We start from the raw sequence: 26,984 nt of genomic DNA on the forward strand, positions 1-26,984 counted from the left end.
CAATGGACTGGGGACTATAGGATATTAACTATGGGATTTTTAATATGCATGGAGCAGTGTACATGATTGTAATTAATGTGTATCACTCATTCCAAACAAACAGAAGTGAGAGGGAAAATGAGAGGATTGGGAGTGCACACAGGATGTTGCAAGTAGTCAGAAAACACTGTGGGAAACAAATATGAAAAATAGAATAAGTAGTGGGTGGGTGTGGATTATATTTGGAGAATAAGGATATCATTTAGTGTCAATTTACCTTTTTCCTGATCAAAACTGGCCTTACAATGTGCTTATGGTTGCAGTAGGGACATTAGAGTGTAAGCTCCTCTGGTGCAGAGACTGATGTGACTGTCTCAATGTTCACTGTACAGCTCTCTGGTATATGTCAGAGCTATATAAATGTATAATAATATTGTGACTGTGGTGGGGCTTAGATAGTAAGCTCCTCTGGTGCAGAGACTGGTGTGACCGGATCAGCCTCCTCAGTACAACACTGCAGTATATGTCAGAAATATAAAATGTATAATAATAATATTGTGTGACTGTGGGGGGGATAAAAGAGTGTAAGCTCCTCTGGTGCAGAGACTGATGTGAGTGGCTCAGTGTTCTCTGTACAGCGCTGCCTAATATGTCAGAGCCATGGTAATAAATGTACAATCCAGAGATAGCAGGATTTACAATCTCCTCTCACTGCGCACCAGCATCTCTTACCGCTGACTGCTCCCACCAGGAATAGGATGGGTAGTATAGAACCAACCATCTACAAGAAAATAAAACAATAAAAATAGTTAGCTGTAGCTGTAAACACAATTCCAAAAAAAAATATATGCACACAAGGCAGTCACAGTTGTGTCAAACACTTTCATTTAAATGCAGCAAAATGATGAGCAGGGGTTTTCTTTTTTTCGTTTGTTTTTTGCTTTGTTTTGTTTGTTTTTGTTTACAAACTGTTTATTTGAAAAGTTTGTATAAGTAAAGTATACATTACAACAGATAGGTCATTACATAAGAATATGCAATGTAGTATCAAAAAGCATAACAAAATATCTTTGTATAAAGAGATATAATGTACATTTTGCATAACAAAAACCCTGAAATCAGTTCAAGTCACTAATACATTGTATAATGTAATAATGTTGTAATGAAACACTGATATATTGTTGACTTATTAAAAAATAAAAGTTAAATAAAAAAAAAAGAACCAAACAAGGAAAAATAAAAAATCAAACAAATAGAGGTCTTAATCACTGAGTGTTTTTCTGATAGATGGCCAGGGTCCCATTTTGCATTAAAGATATGCATGGTTTCAGAGGTCATATGGAAAATTCTCTCAGACAACATAACACAGTCAATTCTATCCTGGATATGTGAAAAGGGAACCAAAGGGCTTTTCCAACTGAAGGCTATGGACCACTGTGTGGTGACACAGATAGTATGGATCAGTTGTATTACAATGTGGGGCAAGCCAGGAACTGGTGCAAATAATAAATATATCGATGGAGAGAGATTGACGGGACCAGACACCAGACGGGAGACTATAGAAGATATCCTAAGCCATATCGGTTTCAAAACTTTGCAATCCCAAAACATATGTAAGAAAGAGCCCACCACTGAGCAGCCTCTAAAACAACTCTCAGAAGAATTCACATACATATTATGAATTCTAGAAGGGGTATAATTACCAACGAGTTATTACTTTCATAGCTGTTTACCTTATGAAAATAGAATGGGAGCAGGGGTTTTCTTGTCGTGGTGGTGATGGTGATGGTGCGGGGGGGGGGGGGGGGAGTTAAGATGTGTGCTGGGGCTGGTGGATTTGTGCTTGGGGGAAGGGAAAAAATTCTTGACTCCAGTATTTGTGCATTGCATATTACTGACCTCTGCAATCTGTATCTTACACACTCCTGACCTCTGCACACTGTACATTACATACTACTGACTCCTGGACATTGTACATTACATACTACTGACTCCTGGACATTGTACACTGTATATTACATACTGTATATTACATACTCCTGACCTCTGGTCACTGTGACTTATGTACTTATGACCCCTGACCTCTGTACACCGGGCTGTGTATTACATACTCCTGCGTTCTATAATTTCATACTTATATTATACAGTACAGACTCTGTATTTTGTAGGTACAAGGACTTTGGCATATGTGCGAGTAGGCTTGGGTAGCCGCACTTACAGTTTGTTGAAGTGCACTAGGCACTTTCTTCATAGCGCCCAAGGATGTCCCATGCTTTTCACAAACCTAACAACACTCCTGTTGGTCACTGTACATTAATGTTCATGTTTAGTCACACTTCGTTCTTCTTCATACTTCTGACATCAGTGCAACAGTTTGTTTTTTTTAAATAGACCCCTAAATGTATCTCAATGTACAGGTCTGAGAAAAGCAGTAAGATAATCACATGCACAAGAAATGAATGGTTTTTTTTGTTTTTTTGTATAAAGGGTCTACAGTTTGTCACGAAAACAATGTTTTAATAAAGTGAAATGGGAAAATGGTTTGTATAGCAATTATATATGTTATATTTATTATTATTATTATTATTATTATTATACAGGATTTATATTATTATTATTATTATACAGGATTTATATAGCACCAACAGTTTGCTCAGCACTTTACAATATAACGGGAGACAATACACCAACAATACAGTTCAATACAAGAGGGATTTGAGGGCCCTGCTCCTTGGAGCTTACGAACTAAGAGGGAGGGGCTAGTGGTACAAAAGGTAGTAACTGTGGGGGATGGACTGGTAGGAGGAATATAAGACTCCATTATTAGCTGAGGGCAGGATAGGCTTCCCTGAAGAGATAGGTTTTCAGAGATCACCTAAAAGTGAGCAGAGTAGGTGATAGTCTGATAAATTGGGGTAGAGAGTTCCAGAGGAAGGGGGAAGCTCTGGAGAAGTCCTGGAGCCGATCATGGGAGGAGGAGACAAAGGAGCTAGAGAGCAGGAGATTGTGTGAGGAGCAGAGAGTACGGTTTGGGTGATATTTGGAGACAAGGTTGGTGATGTAATTTGGGGCAGAGTTATAAATGGCTTTATATGTTATTGTTAATGTTTTGAATTTTATCCATTGGGCAATGGGAAGCCAGTGGAGGGATTGGCAGAGAGGGGTGGTAGATATGGAATGGTTAGTAAGATGGATGAGTCTGGCAGCTGCATTCATGATAGACTGAAGAGGGGATAGCCTGCGATTAGGCAGGCCAATGAGGAGGGAGTTGCAATAGTCAAGGTGAGATATAACAAGGGAGTGGATAAGTTGCTTAGTGGTTTCCGAGGTTAGGAACGGGCGTATCTTGGAGATGTTGCGGAGGTGAAGTCTACATGATTTGGACAGAGATTGGATTTGGGGCTGAAAGGACAGACAGGAGTCTAGGATTATACCTAGTACCCTGGCGTGAGGGGAGGGACTGATGATTGTGTTATTGATCTTGATGGAGAAGTCAGGGGAGGGGGCACGGGCTGGAGGGAATAGTATGAGCTCCGTTTTGGAAAGATTGCGTTTGAGGTAGTGGAGTGACATCCATGTCGATATATCGCTTAGTAGGTTTATTAATGCGAGAGGAGACTGAAGGGGTGAGGTGAGGGGTAGAAAGATAGATTTGTGTGTCATCAGCATAGAGATGGTACTTAAAGACATGGGAGTTTATCAAGTGACCAAGGGAGGAGGTGTAGATGGAGAAGAGTAGAGGTCCAAGGACAGAACCTTGAGGGACCCCTACAGAAAGAAAAATATTTATTTTCAGCATTCACATCATAAAGAAATGTTGGTTTCTTTCGTGGTACAGTCTCTGGTGAACACACATCTTTCATAGGGGTGAATGGTAACACATGGAAATACAATTAAAAAACATCTAAAATGAATAACATATGTTGGTGAAATACATTAGAGTCAATGAGAAAGGTGAAATTAGGGTGTTATTTTTGTGGCGGGATACAGTGGGCTTTAAATATTGCAGTAGCTCCTTTCACCTACCTCAGACTTGTGCACAGAAAGGAGAAATAAACAGACAGTACATAAAAGTCTAGTAAAAAATTACATAATGATCAAACAACCAAATACACACAAAAAGATAAGAAAAAACACAAGTTATACTAAATGAAATAGAATAAACTACCCTAAATAAACCCTCCATGGAACATCTGCTAACTAAAAAAAATCAGATTTTTAAAAATGAATTTTCCCCAAGCATTTCAATGTGTAAAATTGAGAGTTTCTGATTCTACTTAATTTCGACATGGAAAAAATTTTGGAAACTTTGTAACTAAATCCCACCAAATCATGGTACTCATCCCTATCAGTCTGCCATGGGCACAATCGTGCCGCAATACAGAGAATCATAATTGATTCTGATGTTTCAGCCTCTCTCGGAAGTAATTGTACATCTGCCCCGAGATCATTATTCTGATATTGGTGATCAGCACTCACCTTGTACAGTTCCACAGCTGCCGCCCTGGAAATGAGACCGAACAAATGTCTCAACCCTGAAATTATAAATACACGTCCTCAGGGGGAGGAGAAACTATATATCGGAGAGATAACATTTTAAAAAGCAGAACACCAAATGTTTGACTACACCAGATCTAAATATACTGTTCAAAAATACATCAAAAGGAAGGCAGCTAAATTTTCCACATTTATTCAATGTTGGTCACAGAGCTACACAAATTTATTACATTTTCCTATCAAAGCATTTCTTAACCAGTTCAAGTCCGCACACTTTCACCCCCTTCCTGTCCAGGCCAATTTTCAGCTTTCAGCGCTGTCACGCTTTGAATGACAATTGCGCGGTCATGCAACACTGTACCTATATGAAATTTTTAGCATTTTTTTGAGCCAGATAGAACTTTATTTTGGTGGTATTTATTCACCACTGGGATTTTTATTGTTTTTTGCTATATAAATGAAAAATTCCAAAAATTTTGAAAAAAAGTGTTTTTCTTACAAAATTTTGCAAATAAATAATCTTTCTTCATAAATCTTGGCCAAAATGTATTCAGCTATCTTTTTAGTAAAACAAAATAACCCAAATTAGTATATAACCAAAAATTTTTTTTTTTTTAACACTGTCACCCTAGCAGTAGAGTGTCACCATAGTGACACTGTACTACTTGTGGGGAGTGATGAAGATATATTTTTTTTGTTTATACTGATTGTTTTTACACCCATAAAGGCTGTAACAGCAATCATTTCTCCTTCTCTTTGGCTGCATTCTTGCAGCCATTGAGAAATACTGTGAGAGCTGTGATTGGTCACAGCTTGTCACATGGTACAAGGTTGTTGTGAATAGCCTTGTACCATGTGACCTCTGTGATCATTCACAGATTTCACTAGTAGTAGGCAATGATGTCAGAAGTGACATCTTGCTTACTACTATTCATGTGATCACTGATTGGCCAATCAATGATCACATGATCGGGACCTCACACAGAGGTCCTGTACACTGATTGGTGTTCCGCTGTGTCCTCCAAAAACAGTGGGCTCCGGATCGTGATGCCGCGCGCTCCTAGGGAGCGCACACAAGCTGAAAATGCGGGTGCCGTTTATGAACGGCAACCCGCTTCTGCACTGCTCCCGTCCAGCCGTTTATATACATGGGCCGGATGGGAAGTGGTTAAAACCATTTAAAAACAATGAGCTTCATTCACAAAGCGTTATCTGAGCGTTTTTCAAAATGTTTTTTGAAGTTCATCAAAAGCGTTACTAAAATATCACTTGAATTATTTTATGAAGTCATGCAGTATTTTAGTAGTGTAAACATGCTGCAATTTAATGTCGGCGGTAGCCGGCGTATTTATTCACAATAGTAAATACTGCATTGTTAAGGAGCGGGCAGCTGTCGCGTCCTTAACAACCAATGAGTCATCAGCTGTGACGGGAATGTAAACAAAACAATTGCCAGCAATTGAAGATTATGAGAAAAAACAGCTTAGGGCCCACCCCCCACATCCATATCAGGCCCTTTGGGGAGCTTTACATTTTTTTTATTTCATTATTTATTTTATTTAAAGTTTTTCATTTTTACACTGTCTCATTAAACTTTTTTTTATCAACTTTATTGCTATCACAAGGGATGAACAACATCCCTTGTGATAGCATGGGCAGTGACAGGTTCTCTTTACTGAGATATCTGGGGTCTATTAGACCCCAGATCTCTCCTCTGCCTTCAAAAGCATATTGACCAAATTGAGCTTGGTCTGATCAGATGCTGTAACAAGCCAGTAATGACTTGTTTACATTCTGGCAAAACCGGAAGTGACATGAAAAAATCATAAGCAATACCTCATAATTCATAAATTGAATACTGGACCGATAAATAATTGTACTATGCCGTTGCAATTTAAAGACACCTTAAAGAATGAACTTTATTTAAAGGCACATGTTATGAACTTTTACATTGATTAATTATTGGCATATTTTCACATTTTATGATATTTTGCATTTTGTATGTTTGATCATTTAAAGGCATGGCACAATTATTTAATGATCTAGTATTCAGTTTATGAATTGCGAGGTATTATTTATGATTATTGCATGTTTCCACTTTTGAGGTATTTTCTCACTTGCATGGAGTTGATCATTTAAAGGCGCTGCGCAATGATATTAACTATTTTTCAGATTATTATTACATTTACTGTAATACTGAGTTTTCTCCTCTCTTGCTTTCTGAGCCCATTCCGATTTTGAGAAGATGTGTATGCCACTCTGAATTGTCCCATATACGCTGGTATTCACCTGCAGATCGTTGTTTTCAGAGCAGAAGCGCTTGTGCTGGTTTATAATCTGACCAGCATTTTGCTCTGGTGAGTTTATTCAATCTATTCGGTGGTGGATTTGGGCACAGTGCTTTGTGTTTTCACATGAAGATTGATTAATTGAAGATATTAAGCACGTTTTTTTGGTGTTGGACATTTTACACTATATTTGATACTAAGGACATTTTTGTGATTTATATAAATTTAAAAAATAGCACATTTTTTGATAATGGTTTAAATATTTTTTAATTGGTGATTACCAAACGCAACCTTTTTTTGATTAATTTATATGCACACCTTGTTGAGGGTTAGGTTATGCTGCTTTATATATGATTTTGATATATATATATATATATATATATATATATATATATATTATTTTAATTAATCATTTCAATAATTTTTTATTTTTTACATTGAGTAGTTGAATATTTTTGGCGCTGCCCATATTCTGAATATTACAGTATATTGATTCTCCAGGGGAGAGATAAATAGGGATTAGCAGCCATGGATATATTTGGATATATGGATAAGAGACAAGTTGATCTGGGTGAAGTATTTAATTCCACGAGTATAAATAATGGTGTTAATCTTGAAGAAAATTTTAAGAATTTAAAACATCTTTTGGCGAAACAAATAAACATTTGGTGGGATGTGAACACTTTAGGACTTTATATTAAAGAAATAAATACCCCTAGAAGATTGAAGTGGGATGTACCAGCAAATGATGGGTTAATTGAGAAGGATTTGATGGAGGAATGGTTTTTGTTTTTTAATCGATGCAAAAGTAAATTGTTAGAGCTCATTGTTAAAAGAAGACAGGTGAAAATAAAAAATGTAGACACACGTATTAAAGAGCTTAAATAAATTATGTTGCCATTTGTTAATACAAATGAGTATAAAGAGAAATCCAAAGTAGTTCAAGATTATATCTCTAAAGTAGATAAGGACACAAAAAATAAGAAAGTAAAAAAAAATATAAAAGAGATACAGATGATTACAAAATGAATAAAGTATACAAATGGCAGGATGATATAACTACTGAAGAGTGTGATTCTAGATCAGCAATGGGCAAACTACGGCCCGCGGGCCGTATACGGCCCGGCGGACCTTTTAATCCGGCCCGCGGAGCTAGGTTCCCGCTAGGCTCCTCTCACATTCCGCCCTGAAGACCAGTGTAGCATGAAAATCTGTCTCCTATGAGGATCTGTCCCCCTCGACGTATCTGCACATGTGCCGGAGATCGCCGATCGGCTGCTAATGCCGGAAACTGGCACATGCGCAGATACGTCAAGGGGGACAGATCCTCATAGGAGACAGATTTTCATGCTACACCGGAATGGCGCGAGAACACGGCGAGAGGAACGCGCGGAGCAAAGGTAAGTGAATTGACACAGGGGGGACTTAATATGGGGAATGAATTACTATGGGGGACTTACTATAGGGGGGATTAATTAATATGGGGAATGAATTACTATAGGGGGGATGAATTACTATATGGGGGATGAATTACTATGGGGGATGAATTACTATAGGGGGGATGAATTACTATGGGGGATGAATTACTATATGGGGGATTAATTACTATATGGGGGATGAATTACTATATGGGGGATGAATTACTATGGGGGATGAATTACTATATGGGGGATGAATTACTATATGGGGGATGAATTACAATGGGGGATGAATTACTATAAGGGGGATGAATTACTATATGGGGGATGAATTACTATGGGGGATGAATTACTATATGGGGGATGAATTACTATATGGGGGATGAATTACTATGGGGGATGAATTACTATATGGGGATGAATTACTATATGGGGGATGAATTACTATATGGGGGATGAATTACTATATGGGGGATGAATTACTATGGGGGATGAATTACTATGGGGGATGAATTACTATGGGGGATGAATTACTATATGGGGGATGAATTACTATATGAGGGATTAATTACTATGCTTACTATGGGGGAATATTACTATACTTACTATGGATGACACATACACATCATTCATCTACTCTTGGTCCGGCCCCCGGGTCCAATATATGAACCCATTGCGGCCCTCAAGTCAAAAAGTTTGCCCACCCCTGTTCTAGATAGTCAACACCTGAAAAAGAATATGTGAGTTCTATAATTCCCCAATTTACCAATCAAAAAAAAAGAAAAAAAATCCACCACCCCCCAAAAATAAAGTGCAATTCCAAAGGAATTTGGAATATGTACCATTAACCCCTGAGGGAGGTGTCCAATATTAGGGTTATCAAAGAGATGGGCGTGGTAGATCGATGAGGGTTTTTTCTGGTTATAGAAGGCCTGGTTGGCAGAGAGACAATTGGCACAATAGAGGGGGTTTTCAGGGAGGCTTCCCTGGAAGGGGGGGGGGGGTTTCAGAACTTCAACAGAGGATGGAATCTTGTACCGAGAGGTTACAGATTCCAGGAAAGAGGGTGGAGAGAACAAGAGGAGAATGGTATGGGGAGAAAAAAAGAAGGTACAGAAGGAAGAGAGGAGGAAAGCGAAAAGAAAAGGAAAAGAGAAAATTAGGAACAGGCATATTTAATTTGAGCAAAGCTATTTTAACTGATAGAAAATTAAAAGTGCTAGATTTGGGTCTTAAATATGTTCCACGGGCCTATTTGAAAAAGTTTGATGCGTTTATAGATGTACAAAAATTAGTGAGAAAATTAAATATAAAAACATTTTTTGAATTGAATAAAGATAGAGGTGGTGGGATTGCACCCACATCATATACAAAATTTCAACATAGTAAATTAAGAAATGCTTCAACATTTAATCCCAAGAATGAAGGTAATGTGTTTTTGGAAGTATTTAAAAGTATGGTGGAGAATGACATCAAAATGATTGGGAACACTGGGATTAATCATTTTCCTAGAGTCATAAATCAAGGTATTAGGGATTTGGAGAAGAGAAAGAACATAGTCATTAGAGTAGCTGATAAAGGAGGGAGCATTGTAATGTTAGATAAAAAAGATTATGAATTAGAAATGGAAAGGTTATTGAATATCAAAGACACATATAAAAAATTGACCTTGAATCCTACAAAAAAACTTAAATGTCAGTTAAAGAATATTATAAAAAAAAGGAAAAGAAATAGGAGTTCCTAATGAGAAGGAGGCAAAGCATTTAAAGTTAAAAAATCCAAAGATACCGACAATATATTACTTACCGAGATTGCATAAAAATAAGACCAAACCCCCGGGAAGACCAATTGTGAGCGGAATTAATTCAATTTTTGCTCGAATAGGAGATTATATAGATACATTCTTACAGAAAATAGTAGTAAAAAATAATTATTTTCTCAAAGATAGTGGTGAACTTATAAATATGTTGAAATCGGGTACTGATATTAATGATTGTTTTTTGGTGACAATTGATGTAGAATCATTGTACACCAATATAGATCAGAGAGATGGCATTAAGGCAAAAAAATGGGCTTTAAAAAATAAGATAAAATTAGAAAAAGCACAGAGATGTTTCATTGTCGAATTATTAGAATTTGCAATGACAAATAATTTTTTTGGGAATAATAACACCTTTTTTCAGCAGTGCAAAGGCGTTGAGATGGGAGCAAAATATGCTCCCAGTGTTGCAAATTTAGTAATGGCTAAATGGGAGGAGGAATGTATTTATGAAAAGTGGCCAGAGATGGCGCTATATAAAAGATATATTGATGTTATTATCATGATATGAGAGGTACATCAGGAGAGTTGGATAAGTTTATCTAATATATTAATGTTAATAAATATGGTTTGAAGTTTAATGTGACCAGTGATTTCAAACAGGTTGATTTTTTGGATCTGACATTATTTAAAAGTAAAGGACATATTTTGACTAGATCTTTATTTAAAGATATAGATAAGAATAGCTATATACCAACTTCTAGTTGCCATCACCCTAGGTGGTTATATAGTACTCCTAGAAGTCAGTTTACCAGATTTAAGAGAAATTGTAGTGAAGAATATGATTTTTTGGGTCAGACTGATTTATTAATTAAGAGGTTCATTGAAAAGGGGTATGATAGGTATTTTTTAGAAAAAGAAAGAGATTATATTCGGAATAAAGATAGGGAATTACTTTTGTCGAATGATCATAAGAATTATAATAACAAAAATAAAAAATTTGATGAAATATCATTTGTTACAGATTATAATGTTCAATTCAAAAATATTGAAAAAATGTTTAAGAAATATTGGCCAATTTTGCTTAAAGATGATGTTCTAAAAAATATTATTCCTATAAAGCCGAGATTCATATATAGAAAATATAGGTCATTGAGAACTAGAATTGTTCATAATGTCATAGATCCACCAAAGAAGGTTAGTTTATTTCCTGAACTAGGAGGCTTTTTTCATTGTAATAAGTGTAAAGCATGTAAGACCATACAAAGAGGATACAAGAAAAAAAGAAAGAACTTCCATTCAACATCTACCAATAAAGAATATAATATTAATTCATTAATTTCTTGTGATTCCTCATATGTGGTGTATGTTTTAGAATGTCCGTGCCATCTCCAATATGTAGGGAGGACTGTGAGACAACTGAAGACCAGAATAGGAGAAGATATTAATAATATAAAAAAAAAGATTTTGCCAAACATAGCGTCTCTAGACACTTTAAATTGAAACACAAGAGTGATCCTAGTTTATTAACTTTTTATGGTGTTGAAAAAATTAGACATCATTGGAGAGGTACTGATATGGTTAACGAAGTATCAAAGAGAGAAACCCATTGGATATATGAATTATATACTTTGAGACCCAAAGGGTTGAATAATGATGTTGATTAAGTGTTCTTGCATGGCAGACCACTTACTGTTATCTCACATATATATTCTTATTATTATAGCCAAATTTATCACCCTAACTCCTCCCACAGTTTTTACACTACATAGACAGTAATATACCAAAACGTGCGGATTGTTCCCGATTGGTGTGCTATTACTTTGTGGAACGTTTCGCCGAATGGTTCACGAAATATCAGCGTTTTTGTGGTGAAATTGGTCCCATAGGAATGAATGGCGGACTAGAGTGGGAGCTGACAAAAGCTAGAGTGTGAGCTGAAAAATCAGGACATGATTTTTAAACTGCCATCACTCCCTCATTTTCAAGCCCACCTACACAAATCTTATATCCAAACGTTCAGCTATCCCTGCTGCCACTACAAATGTCCACGGCTAAGCCATAGTCCTGACAGTTTTCACAATATGACTATTTGTTTGCAACTCACGCCGCCCAATGACCTTTTCACAGTTACTCAAGCCACTCCACGCAGTTACTCCGCCCACTCCAGTTGTAGACTACTGGTTGAGGCAAGAACACTTCATACAATTTCCCCAGAAATTGTAGCTTTTCTAGTTTGAATTGTTTTCTCACAAATTTTTGACAATTATACATTTTTGTTCTATTTAGGGGTTACACATCACACCATGATTGATTAAGATGGGTGTTGATTTTTATTTTTATGTTATTAAATATAATTATTTTTATTTATTTATTTTTTGATTTTCATGTATATTGTGTAGAGTCAGATCTACATATCTATATTAATATGGATATGGATGGCAATATATGTGCATTTTGGTTATTGTTTTTTGTAGTATGTCGCATACAGTTTGAGGTCTAAATCCTCCTCTGACATGCAATTGGTATGTTGGGGTTGGAGTTCTTCCTCAACGTATGTGCTGTCCCTTTAATTTAATCTGATTATAAGTATTGCACTGCATTATATATTTTTATATGTGTAATGTTGATTTATATATTATCTTTTTTTTGGTTGTGGATATTGGCTTTTCAATAACCCAATCACATATTGTTTGATGAGATATATGTGTAATGTCAGGGTTTAAAATATTTTTATGGAGGTATTGGCCCTTTAAATATCCGATCTCATATATATGCAAATAATTATAATTTTTTTATATAGATTTGTATGTTAGCTTGCCAGTAATTATTTACAGATATTATTATGGTTATATACATTGCCTGTTTAAGATGTCAATTAGCTCTGCATGATTGCGGTTCAAGAGAATAAATTGACAGGGTGTAGTGACTCACGTCCATCTGCTACGTGAGGATGTCAGGTGACGAAACGCGTAGGGCGGGGCTTTTGGAGGTGACATCACGATGTTCGGTGAACTGACGGCATCTGTGGATGCCGAAGGAGGCTGGGTTGATTCTTACCGTGAACGCTGTTTATGCTGGTGTCAGCTCGGACACCAGTTATTGTGAGTGAGATACTATGTTTTATAAATAAATTCCTTTTTTTACATTGCTACACTATGAGTTTTCTCCTCTCTTGCTTTCTGAGCCCATTCCGATTTTGAGAAGATGTGTATGCCACTCTGAATTGTCCCATATACGCTGGTTTATAATCTGACCAGCATTTTGCTCTGGGGAGTTTATTCAATCTATTGGTGGTCGATTTGGGCACGGTGTTTTGTGTTTTCACATGAAGATTGATTAATTGAAGATATTAAGCACGTTTTTTTGGTGTTGGACATTTTACACTATTTTTGATACTAAGGACATTTTTGTGATTTATATATATTTAAAAAATAGCACATTTTTTTGATGATGGTTTAAATATTTTTGAATTGGTGATTAACAAGCGCAACCTTTTTTTAATTACCCCTTCACGCCGGCGCCTCCCGGCCCTTTAAGAGTTTCAGAAGCTGGGAGGCGGGGTTTAGGGTCATGTGAACGCCGTGACGCGTCGTCACGGCAGTCACATGATCGGGAAAGGTCCCAATCAAAAGAGGATATCGGGACCTTTCCGTGACTATCGGACATGTGTGCTGGGAGCGCACAGGGCGCACGCTCACGGCACATATGTCCTTTTTTAATAAAACGCAAATGTGCAGCCACATGGCATCTAGGCCCAGACGCCGGGAGGCCGCACGTTTGCGTTCGGCCGACGTGAAGAGGTTAATTTATATTATCACATTTAGTATTTGGATGTGTCATTGAGTGTGGCTGCACCTTATTTACAGTTTTTTGTAAGAATTATGTACATACTTACCTATTTTCGGGCAATTCCAGGTGGTCCAGGTCCCCTGTGTTAGTCTAGGTTCACACCTAAGCATTTGTCACTACGTTTTGCAGAAATGCACAGCAGTCCATTTAACATGATTTCCTATGGGACAGGTTCACATCTACGCGTTTTCCCCCAGAGTGTTTTTTGGAAAGGGTCAGGGACTTTTTTAAATGCAAAACGTTGCGTTTTTGGTTCTATAGTCTTCAATGGAGAAGATGCAGAAAAGCAAGTAGTGCATTTTTGATGTGTTTGTGATGCTTTTTTTACGTGTTTTTGATGCGTTTTGCATTATATTCTGCCCAGCAACAAGTAAAAAAAAAACGCATCAAAAACGCGACCAAAAGGCATGTGTAAAAACGCAAAACGCACTGAAAAAAGCACTGCAGAATCTGATCAAACACAAACTGCATAGGTGTGCACCTAGCCTTAGTCAGTGGCCTTTGCAGGGGGGAGAAGAAAGCAATGACAGGAGGAAAGGGGGACATTTTTAAGATTAGTTAGGTTTAGCCTAGAATTCTACTTTAACCTGTTGGCGGCGAGCGCATGCAAATATGCAGCCTATCTGCGGCTGGGCCTTGGCGCCGCAGGGCTGCATATTTGTGTACCCAATGTAAACAATGGATGTCCCAAGAGCGAGTGCCCTGTGTGTTCCTGGCACTTTTACCGGTATCTCACGGAAAGGTCCTGATCAGGTGGTTGTGGTTGGGAGCTTTCCGTTCATGTGATCGGTGTAACAGCCAATCACAGTGGTCACATGACTCTAAACCCCCGCCCAGCCTCCTGGCATCACAAACGCCTTAAAGGGCTGGGAGGTGCTGCCACCAAGGGTTTAATGTGTTATCAATATTTTTATGCAAAATTTACTGTTCATATTTACCAGTTTTGCAGTATTTTCCACTAGATCAGTATTTTAATTCAAAGAACTGGCTCTTTAATTTTAAGAGCAAAAGGTCACATGACACAAATATTGCACGCAATAACCGTCGTGAATTGACCCCTCAGTACTAAAAAGAATGAAAGTCCCTGTTGAAGCAGATATCAATTTCAAAGTCATTGGAGTGGATTTGCTAAAGGCACATAGATTGTGCATTCTGCAAATGTAGTTTCTAGAGAGCTTAGTAAATGAGATGAAGCTTCACTTTGCAAATACCCAATCACATGCAAGGAAAAGAAAAAGAACAGCATTTTGAATTGCACATTTTTGGATGATGGAAGTTAGCAGAGCTTCCTCTCATTTACTAATGAGCAACTGCACTTGCAAACTATGCGGTCTATTCACCTTTAGTAAATCAACCCCTATTTGAGTTCATGTAGCTAATCTGATGCCACTGCGACTGTGTCACTCATTGTATGCATTGATCACTTGATATTGGACAGATAATCCAGTACAACTAGAAATGCTCCAAAATTAAGCAGAAATAAAATTACCTAAGAGATGCGTTGCCTCGGGTTCTGGAATCTCTGCAGGAACTCAGTCTTCTCCACCTTAGACTTTGCCGTCTTCATCTGACCCCTGACACTATTTTTCAGATCTGAAATCAGACAGTGACAAGATGATTCAGATACAAAGATTAGGACGAAGGCAATTTACCATATCAGATCTGAACAGATAATAAACTGTTAGCTGTTTACATTTATTGTAACGTGAAATAACAGACTATAAAATTTTGTGGCTCCATGTTTTTATATTACAGTGTTTTGCTAACGGCTAACAAAACTTGGAAATGGGTCACGTTGTAAGTCTATGTGCTCAATGGCCGACTTCCAGGGTCTTGTGTTGTAAGTCTGTGCACTCACTGGCTTTAGGGTAACAATAGCCATAGCAGTCTATGTGCCTGTTATGGGGCCTGGAGGTAGAAGTGGGCCCCATTAGTGGGTCTGTTGAGAAATTTTAAACATAGAAAATCTTTGTGCATGTAAAGATAAAACATATCCAGTCTGTATTATTAAAGAAAGGCCAATAGCAAAAACAAAGGCAAAGGGCAGACATGACTAGGGAAACAATTGAATAGAGGGTTAACAGCTTCAATCAGGAAATATTATGTTACATACCAGGAATGGTGGATTTGAAGATTTGGGAGGGGCTTCTATGTTTTCTAGGTAGGAATAAACAAAATGTCAAGCAGTTTGAAGCCAATTGATGAAGAAGAAACTTCCCACCCTCCCACCCAGCTGTTTATTGGTAGTCAGTGCAGTGGTGGGCAACCTCAGCTCTCCAGCTGTTGCAGGACTACAAGTTCCATCATGCCTCTGCAAGTCATAGCTGTAACTGTCAGTTTTGCAATGTCTCATGGGACCTGTAGAGTCATGCTTGTAACTTCTGGTCTTTGCAATGCCTCATGGGAAATGTAGTTCCACAACAGCTGGAGATCTGCAGGTTGCACACCACTGTCATAGTAGTTTGGTGGTTGTGATTAGAGATGAGCGAATCGAACCAGGCGAACCGGAATTCTCCCACTTCTTCTTCTTCTTCCTCTTCATCCTCATCCTCATCCTCTTCTTCTTCTTCTGAGGATGAGGATGAAGAAGAAGAAGAAGAAGTAGGATGAAAATAAGAATAATTCCAAGCCGGCAAAAAGTGTATCTGCAGAGCTCCTCTATTCTGCAGATACACTTAGAGGAGCTCTGCAGATACACTTTTTGCCGGCTTGGAATTATTCTTATTTTCATCCTACTTCTTCTTCTTCTTCTTCTTCATCCTCATCCTCAGAAGAAGAGGATGAGGATGAAGAAGAAGAAGAAGAAGTAGGATGAAAATAAGAATAATTCCAAGCCGACAAAAAGTGTATCTGCAGAGCTCCTCTAAGTGTATCTGCAGAATAGAGGAGCTCTGCAGATACACTTTTTGCCGGCTTGGAATTATTCTTATTTTCATCCTACTTCTTCTTCTTCTTCCTCTTCATCCTCATCCTCATCCTCTTCTTCTTCTTCTGAGGATGAGGATGAAGAAGAAGAAGAAGAAGAAGAAGTAGGATGAAAATAAGAATAATTCCATGCCGGCAAAAAGGTGTATCTGCAGAGCTCCGCTAAGTGTATCTGCAGAGCTCCGCTATTTCTGACAGTTCTGTGACATTCACTCCATACAGCGGTTGAAACATTGTATCTATTTGTTTCCATAAATGGATCCATTTATGGAAACAAATAGATACAATGTTTCAACCGCTGTATGGAGTGAATGTCACAGAACTGTCAGAAATAGGCTATTTCTGACAGTTCTGGGACATTCCCTCCATACAGCGGTTGAAACCGCTGTATGGAGTGAATGTCACAGAACTGTCAGAAATAGCCTAAGAAATAGCGGAGCTCTGCAGATACACTTTTTGCCGGCTTGGAATTCTCCTTCTTCTCATCCTTCTTCTTCTTCTCATCCTTCTTCTTCTTCTCATCCTTCTTCTTCTTCTCATCCTTCTCCTTCTTCTCATCCTTCTCCTTCTTCTCATCCTTCTTCTTCTTCTCATCCTTCTCCTTCTTCTCATCCTTCTTCTTCTCATCCTTCTCCTTCTTCTCATCCTTCTTCTCATCCTTCTCCTTCTTCTCATCCTTCTTCTTCTTCTCATCCTTCTCCTTCTTCTCATCCTTCTCCTTCTTCTCATCCTTCTCCTTCTTCTCATCCTTCTCCTTCTCCTTCTTCTCATCCTTCTCCTTCTCCATCTTCTCATCCTTCTCCTTCTCCTTCTTCTCATCCTTCTCCTTCTCCTTCTCCTTCTTCTCATCCTTCTCCTTCTTCTCATCCTTCTCCTTCTCCTTCTTCTCATCCTTCTCCTTCTCCTTCTTCTCATCCTTCTCCTTCTTCTCATCCTTCTCCTTCTCCTTCTTCTCATCCTTCTCCTTCTCCATCTTCTCATCCTTCTCCTTCTCCTTCTTCTCATCCTTCTCCTTCTCCTTCTTCTCATCCTTCTCCTTCTCCTTCTTCTCATCCTTCTCCTTCTCCTTCTTCTCATCCTTCTCCTTCTCCTTCTTCTCATCCTTCTCCATCTTCTCATCCTTCTCCTTCTTCTCATCCTTCTCCTTCTCCTTCTCCTCCTTCTCCTTCTCCTTCTCCTCCTTCTCCTTCTCCTTCTTCTCATCCTTCTCCTTCTTCTCATCCTTCTCCTTCTCCTTCTTCTCATCCTTCTCCTTCTCCTTCTTCTCATCCTTCTCCTTCTCCTTCCTCATCTCCAAGGGCATTTAAATTAAAGGTACAGTGTTCTGCACTAATTTAAAGGCTCTCTGAAGCCTAGAAACCCTTTTTATAAGTTAACTTTGTAGCGAATAAATTCGCATCGAATCTAATTTCTTCCTGAAATTCGGCGAATCAGCCGAATCGAATTTTTGAATAATTCGCTCATCTCTAGTTGTGATCTTTGGAGATGTTCTCAATTTACAGTGTTTATGCGTAATACAAACCCATCTATGGTATGTGTCCTCTGTAAAATTCAAGTTAATGGTGGGTTAACTGGGAATTTTGGAAATGGAAGTATCTGTGGAGAATGTGGAAAGTTTGGATTGTCCTCGAGTTGGTGTGTTGTGGCTGGCGACCTTTAAGTGGTTACACAGATACAAAATAGATGTTGTTTTGTGTCTTCAAAGATCTCTTGATTATATAATTGTTATAATTATGTTTCTGCTTAAAGGAATGTTTTATTTTGGTTATTTGTTAGTAAATGGCTGCTATGGCCAATTTTCACTACAAATAGTGTTGGTATAATTATTTTAGATCATGGAGGGCGTAGCGGTTGCAATGGTGTTGGATGGTTGACATCTGTGTTAGTCAAGTGGAATTCCAGCTTAACTCTGACTAAGAAAGATGTATATACTTACTGTATTATTACTTACTGTACTATTTTCAGGCTGCTCTGGTCCATCACATAATCTAGTTCTCCTGTGTCAGTTAGCGCAGCTGCAGGGGAAAGGAGGGAGTGTCAACATTGGATGGGCCATAGGAGCCTATGGGTGATGTCACCAATCCAAGCTTTACTGGCTGTTGTTGGAGCACATTCCTCTCCTCTGTGGCTGCCACTGGCTGACAAAGGGGAGCTGGATCCTGTGTTACCGAACCAGGCTGAAAAGTGGTTAGTATATACATCTTTCTTACACTGGTCACTAAGCATAGGTGTTGAGGGGGGCATTTTAGGAATAGTTTACGGTTAATATGAAATTCCACTTGCAGAGGATGCTGTTGGTCCTATACTATACCCCCTGACATTTCTAATCAAGAATGGCTGACATCAGATGTATTGGAAGAGACTTCAGAGGTTATCACTCACAGATCCCCTTTTTAGGCAGTGCAGTGAACAGAATGTGTTTAGCTGTCTAAAGTTGGCCATACATGTATCAAAAGTTCCTGCTGAACTGTCTGAATTTTGAGCCATGTGTGGTCGTCCCCGTTCAACAGAAGTCAGTTGTTAGATCAACCGCAGGTTGATTGACTTCTGTTGAATGGGAAAGTTGGAAAACGATTCTTCACTGTAGCCAGTCGGAGTGGAGAGTACTATGAGAATACTATGCACAGCTTTAGTAGTAGATTTTTGAACAAAGGCTCATACAAATATTCTCACGAACATTTGTAGGATATTCTCATCAGTAAATAGTATAATATAAAGTAAGTGCAGCACTAACAGCATATTATAGACATAAGAAATTATAAACAAACAACCCCACCAATAGTGGATTAGGAAGAGTGCAAAACCACACAAAATTATCACATATTTAGTCCATGCAAAGTCCTTACAGGTCTGCAAGTGCTGGTGCTTGGAAAGAAAAGTATAGACAGAAGAATTCTCCACTGTCCACCCAATCACACAGACTCTTACCAAAAGATTTGACCACCCTAAGGATTGGTTTTCAATTGGTTTTAGCACAGTTTTCAGGCCCAAATGATGGCAAGCAGACTCAATCGGTCTTCTTTGTGTGCAGTGCTTCTCCCATTTCCAATCTCTTGTATACTCAATCTCTCTCAGAGCAACAAACACCACAGAAGAGAACAACGCCAGCTCATAGTGTAGTAAAACCACAAACCATAATTTATTCACAATAATGCATTTACATTCTTCAGTATGAAAACCAGCATATCAATACAATGCTTCCAACCAACAAGATGGCCGTGGTCCATGCTGGTATGCGATGATGTCACATGCTGTGGCTTCACCCTATGCATTTCATCATCAAAAGATGTCGTTATAGCACATATGACAACAAACTGCTGAAAATTTGCTACACCTTTTGGTGCCAACATTTCCACACCAAGAATAAATAATATTAAAAGTGATGATTTTCAGAAGCCAAAAGATAACGGACACCCCAAAACAGTACCTACTGTACCTCAGAGGGTGAAGGACTGGAAGTAATTGAAAGCCATTGATCTATGTCTCGTAAAAGCTTACAGCCCAACTCTAGGCTTGCCAGATCCCCCTTCACACATAATGATGTGGTGCCGCATAGTACTGTGACTCCAGGGGGGTGGAACCTTGACACCCTGGGCTCACAGGAAGTGGATCCAAAGATGCTAGTGGTCATTCAATGTGGTGCAGGATTGCCAAGTGCTTGAGTCTGCCTGGGAACAGCACAGTTACAGAGATGGCTATAACAGCTGGATCATCTTTATTATGTTTACAGGCTGTATTGTGTGGGGGTGAAAAATTTTACCTTAATTACCTAAACTGGAATTGGGCTTAAAAAAACCCAAAAACTTCTATATGCTTATCAAGCAACTGTCAAATGCTTAAAAGACCTAAACACTCAAAGCACTGCTGTTTGTTCCACTGGGATATTAGGTCTTTTTGTCAGCTTTTATTGGTGGTTAAAAAGCAGAGAATGCTGCATACATCCTATACAATTCATGTCCTAATTCTACCACTAGGAGCCCGTGAGCCCTGGATCTTCCATAAATAGGAATAAATAATGGTGTCTTGTACATACTGTATCTCCTTTATTTATTATGAACATAACTAAAGACTCATATAGAAAACATTATATACATACAGTGGGGGAAATAATTATTTTATCCCCTACAGATTTTTTAAGTTTGCCCACTTACAAAGAAATGAAGGGTCTATAATTTTTATCATAGGTGTATTGTAAACTATAGAGACAAAATATCAACCAAAAATCCAGAAAAAACACTATACAAATGTTCTAAATTGAGTTGCAGTTCAGTGTGTAAAATAAGTATTTGATCCCCTACTAAAGAACAATAATTCTGGCTCCCACAGACTGGCTATGTGCTCATGTGGTACACAGATTAGTCCTGTCAATTTAAGAAGGTGCACCTAACGACAACTCATTATGTGCATAAAAGACACCTGTCCACAGAATCTCTTTATTTCATTCAACTCTCACCACCATGGACAAAGGACCAAAGAGCTGTCAAAGAACATCAGGGACAAGATTGTAGACTTGCACAAGGCTGGAATGGGCTACAAGACCGTCAACAAGATACTTGGTGAGAAGGAGACAACTGTTGGAGTGATTATTCCAATGGAAGAAACATACAAAATAACCATCAATCGCCCTCGGTTTGGAACTCCATGCAGGATTTCGCATCATGGGGTAAGGATGATCATGATAAAAGTGAGGGATCAGCTCAGAACTACACTGGAGGAGCTTGTGAATGATCTCAAGTTAGTTGGGACCACAGTCACCAAACAAACCATTGGTAATGCAATACGCCACCATGGATTCAAATCCTGCAGTGCCCGCAAGGTCCCCCTTCTCAAGAAGGCACATGTACAGGCCCATCTGAAGTTTGACAATGAGCATATAAATGATTCAGAGAAGGATTGGGAGAAAGTGTTGTGTTCAGATGAGACCAAAATTGAGCTCTTTTGAATTAACTTGACTCGCCGTGAAACATGCTGACTATGACCTTAAGAACACCATCTCTGCAGTTAAGCACAGAGGTAGAAACATTATGCTTTGGGGCTGTTTCTCTGATAAAGGTACAGGCTGACTTTGCCACATGGAGGGGCCAATGGATGGGGCCATGTATTGTAAAATCTTGGATGAGAACCTTCTTCCCTCAGCCAGAACACTAAAGATGGGTTGTGGATGGATCTTCTAGCATAACAATGACCCAAAACATACCACCAAGGCAACATAGGATTGGCTCAAGAAGAAGCACATTAAGGTTATGGAGTGGCCTAGCCAGTCTCCAGACCTTAATCCTTTAGAAAATGTAAGGAGGGAGCTGAAACTTCGATTTGCCAAGTGACAGCCAAGAAACCTTAAGGATTTAGAGATCTGTAAAGGAGAGTGGACCAAAATCCCACCTGAGATGTGTGCAAACCTGGTAATCAACTACAAGAAACGCCTTAACTCTGTGCTTGCCAACAAGGGTTTCTCCACCAAGTACTAAGTCACGTTTTGCTTGGGGATCAAATACTTATTTTACTCACTGAAGTGCAACTCAGTTTATAACATTTGTATCATGTGTTTTTCTGGATTTTTGGTTTATATTCCATCTCTATTATTTGAAAAACACATATGACAAAAATTATAGACTCTTCCTTTCTTTGTAAGTGAGCAAACTTACAAAATCTGCAGGGGATCAAATAATTATTTCCCCCACTGTATAAATGTTAATAAAAATTAAATTTCAGTACTTCATATTTTCACACACAGTTTCTCCTAAGCACCTAAAAAGACTATTGTTTATAGACTTCAGTAGCTCAAGCTGAAACGTAAATACATGAGAATGAGCCAAAGCAGGGACTCTTCCCCCTACAGAGCAGTGACTTCTCTTTCCATATCTCCATAGAGATACATCCAAACTTTGAAAGGGAGACAGAAAAGTGGATTTACTATAACTGGAGCAGCCAAAATCTAGAGCAGCTGTACATGGCAACCAATCAGACTCTTCATTTGTAAAGCATAACTGAAGAAAATGAGTTTAGAAGCTGATTGGCTACCATGTACAGTTGCTCTAGATTGTGCCTGCTCCAGTTTTAGTAAATTCCCCCAATGTGTTTAAATGACAACTACTGGTGTGTTGTTTTTAGAAATTCCCTAGTACTCTGGGAATCCTGTATCATACAATAGTTTTTTGTAAATTAAAGAATATCTATCTATTTATGTGCCTCAGTAAATGCTCTGTGCCTGTACAGTGCAGATATCTTATGCCACAACCAGAGTGAATTCAACAATACATATAGTAGTATGACACTTCACATCATGGATTTGTTACTTTTTTAATATGTGAATTGCTGCATGTGCAGCTTTACCTTTTGTTGCAGATGGAATCCATTTAATACCATAATGCCAAATAAGGTAATGCTGCTCTAAAATTATTTATTTTTTTTTTAAAGTGCAGTTACCTTTTAAAGTGGTTGTAAACCCTGTTTTTTAATTTTCCCTACAGGTGAACTTATAATAAAGCTTACCTGTAGGTAAAATGAATATCTCCTAAATGTGCACCGTTTAGGAAATATTCTCTCTTCATTTAATCCGGTGCATGCGTTCTGAAGGAACGGCATACCCGTGCCGTTCCTTCAGAGCTGTGTGCTGTGTGGCCCAGGACTCTCATGTGCATGCGCGGGAGTGGCGTCATCCTGGCCCGGCCTGTCAGAAGTCCAGAGCTCGCAAACTAGGAAGGAAGACGGGTGAAGATGGAAGCCTCTATAGCGGTGACAGTGCACCACTGGAGGACTTTGTTTTAAGATAAGTTTTACATGATGTGTTAGTATGCAAAGCATACTAGCACATCATGACATTACCTTGAAGGGGACTTTTTTTTTTTTGTCTGTGGTTTACTACCGCTTTAAGGAGAACCAGTCACATTTGACCTTATGCAAGAATTTGAGCCTTAAATTATTATAACTCTACAAGTTTAGCTGTAAAGTACTTACATTCATCCCATTTAGATTGAAAAATTCTGTCTGAGGATAACTCTTGAAGCAAGAAGCAGAGATGAGAGGCCACCTGAGGTTCCTTCCAATCAAGCCAGTAGTGGTGAAACACTTCAAGGAGAGGTGGTCCCTTGATGGGGAGAATATGGAAGCAGTTGTATTACTGCCAGTTGAATAAAATCTTTTGAAAGAGTGGATATTGGTGTTCTGCTTTCATCCATCAGTGGCCACCTGAGGTCTGTTGGTTAATGCCATATCAATTGCTAATACAGCATACAGTCATCCAGCTCCTGGAGAAGCAGAACAGTATAAAACTTTGAGCTATGTAGATTTTTTTCTTTCCTTCCATTTATCTTTCCCACAGAGCTCTGTTTTGTGTTACTCAGGAGATAATGTGTGTTATCACATAGGTTCAAGTAGCCTATTGGGTATCAACAGTCACACTGCAGATGACTACTCAACCTTAAGTCCCAGGGCCTAAAGTCATACTCGAAGTAAACAAATATTTTAAAGATATTTTCATAGGCAAGCCTGTACTTTTATATTCACTCACAAAGAGTGATCAAACAGGTTTATGACTTTCAAACCATTTTTTTTGTATAATGGAGAACAATTGACATGGCTGGTGTGGGCAATGTCATTGGGGCTGGCCTCAACCTTCTGTATACTTCAACTCTCCACTGGATATGAAGACTGTCCAGTGTTTCGAAGAACCAATACATTCAGGCTAATATATACGTGTGTATATATATATATATATATATATATATATATATATATATATATACATATACACACATACTGTGTGTGTGTATATATGTGTATATATTTTTATATATATATATATATATATATATATTTGTATTTTTTTTTGTAAAGGAAATGTTGAAACCTAAATATTAGGACACATTTGGGTGCCAAGAAGCATAAGGAGCTTTATGAAGGCATTTACAATCCTACAACTGAGCTAATACCATTGGTGTAATATTGATGGAAAGAGGAGAGAGGCAGTGGGCCCCTGCAATGGTGCCCCTGTGACTGCATTGGTCCCACACAGCTGAGGACAGGCTATGATCAGAAAGGAAAAAATATCAGTGCTACAGGTGGATGGGAACCTCAAGTCTTTGAGTCTACAGAGAAGTTCTTAAGTAGTTTTCCTCTTCCAACCTTAAGGAACTGTATAGACCTTGCTACCCTCTTTAGATAGGGGAAATCCTTAGACCAAAGGCTAAAACAAAGACATGAGAGGGTGTACCAGCCTAGTACATTATCATAGTCTTCTGATAATGCACTAGGCTGTTATGCCCTCTCTTGTCTTTGTTTCAGCCTATGATCAGGAAGGGTTAAATTACACCCAGTTTAGGGGACATACAGTTCAATGTCACACAGATAACAATTTTCAAAGACTGAGAAGTAGCTTTATGTTATTTATGTTGGTAAAACATACGGGATGAAGAAAGTTCAGTTTGGTTCAAACTCTGGTAAATATATATTACTCTCATGGCATTGGCTGACCAGTTTACACGTCCTTCAAACATACAGAAAACTCTTTTTAGCCGCTGAGGAACATACAGCTGTAGCACATGGTCCGTGAAGGTCGCTCTTATTTTGTTATCACCAGAAGAAAGCCAATCAGCTGCCTGATACAGCCAAGGCTAACAAATATCTACATCAGCAAGGTAAAAACACATTATATAAGAACTTTTCTTGAAAAACATATCAGGTAATATATATATTAATAACACTGCCTGGTCACATTCACAGGCCGAGTGTTGGAAAAAACACCATCAGGGCACAAAAACAGATAGAGGTTAATTAAGAAAAAAAAAATTCACCCTTCCTTCCATACTCCTTATATTGCTTATAATAATATAAAAAAAAGTCAGGGGGATTTCTGTCTGTGGTACATTTACTCTCCCCACCACTTCCCGCTACCATCTGGCTAACACTTGGTGAAACTAACTATGTAAAGTTGATAGGAAACGTTTCTCCCATGTCCTCCCATCAAAATACAGACCCAGGAACTCAGCACAGGGATAGTGGAAACTCTTCATAATGGGTACAGCAGATGTGCAGACTCAAGACATAAATCTCACCCATTTAGTCCTCAATTAATAGAAGAGAGAGTTACAGTATGTGAGTGTTTGCTGGGTCAAACCCCCTATTATAGTCAAACCCCCTATCAGTTCCAGGTGGAGTAAAGTTCTGATAAATATCTGTGTGATAGCGTCTTTAGCTGCATTCTAGTAATAAATGTTACGTAACTCATTATCAAGGTGAGCCTGATTCATGTTTTTCAAAGTAAAAGGAAATGGGCACACATCCCAAATTCTACTCTATAAAGAGCAAGGTGCAGTGCCAGCAGATGCGGATATGCCAGTGCTGGGTTCAGTGACCCCGAGGTCAGCTGTGATATCATTACAGAATTAGTAATAGTGCAACAGATATCGCTAGTACATGGCGCCAGGCCAGGCTCAATCTCATTGGCAGATCGCCTGCTGCCACAATAAATAAGCTACACCGAGAAGGTGTGGATCTCTTATTGGGCATATTTACAGTAGTGGTTTCCTACATATTCATCTGATTTACTTTGGAGAAGACTAAAAAATAAAAAATATTATCATGAATCATGGACTTGGGGGATTTTTGCGGGAGCATGGGGACGAGGGAGGGCAGATGATGCTCCATATATTAACAACCCAAAACCAAAGGGTAACAACGTTGCTTTATTCTCTCTATACCACCGATAATTGCATGCAAAAAAAAATTTGTAAAAAGTCCACTCATAAATGTCCTTGTATGAACGGTCCAAAAAAACTGTTATTTCTATAGTGCTCTAGGAAAAAGTGCTCCAGAATAGTGATCCTCCAGTAAAAAAAACAGACCAAATGGATTTCACACCTCACTCCCCAGATGGTTTATACCCCTTGTGCCAGCAGGTCGATCAAAATGGCAATATAGACAGGACCAGGGTAATGCAGCTCCAATTTCCCAATGGATCTTCCTGCAGCTCCTTATTATGGGTAAAACATCACCAACCAAGATCACACTTACAAAGCATAAAATCATCATTAGTCCTTAACCACTTGCCCTCCTGAGGATTTACCCCCCTTAATGACCAGGCCTCTTTTTGCTACTCGGCGCTGCACTAATTCAACTGATAATTGCGCGGTCATGCAATGCTGCACCCAAACGAAATTTACGTCCTTTTTTTCACACAAATAGAGCTTTCTTTTGGTGGTATTTGATCACCTGTGCGCCTTTTATTTTTCACGCTATAAACAAAAAAAGGCCAAAAATTTTGAAGAA

At 38.5% G+C, this 26,984-nt stretch overlaps 1 protein-coding gene across 1 annotated transcript in view; it reads right to left on the minus strand.

Moving 5' to 3' along the window:
• LOC149446059 (pancreatic triacylglycerol lipase-like) overlaps nucleotides 1-4,516 on the minus strand; it is a 50,909-nt gene extending 46,393 nt beyond the window's left edge. Inside the window, exons 1-2 of the mRNA XM_089653031.1 lie at nucleotides 4,459-4,516; nucleotides 712-760 (exon numbers count right to left, since the gene is read on the minus strand). Of these exons, the coding sequence (XP_089509157.1) occupies nucleotides 712-760 (49 nt within the window). The 5' untranslated portion in view covers nucleotides 4,459-4,516. The remainder of the gene's footprint in view (nucleotides 1-711; nucleotides 761-4,458) is intronic.
• Nucleotides 4,517-26,984: the final 22,468 nt, after the last annotated feature.

The sequence above is a fragment of the Staurois parvus genome, unplaced genomic scaffold (genome assembly GCF_062004578.1).
Source record: "Staurois parvus isolate SC_StPar_1 unplaced genomic scaffold, SC_StPar_1.0 ptg000697l, whole genome shotgun sequence".
Lineage (NCBI taxonomy): Eukaryota > Metazoa > Chordata > Amphibia > Anura > Ranidae > Staurois > Staurois parvus.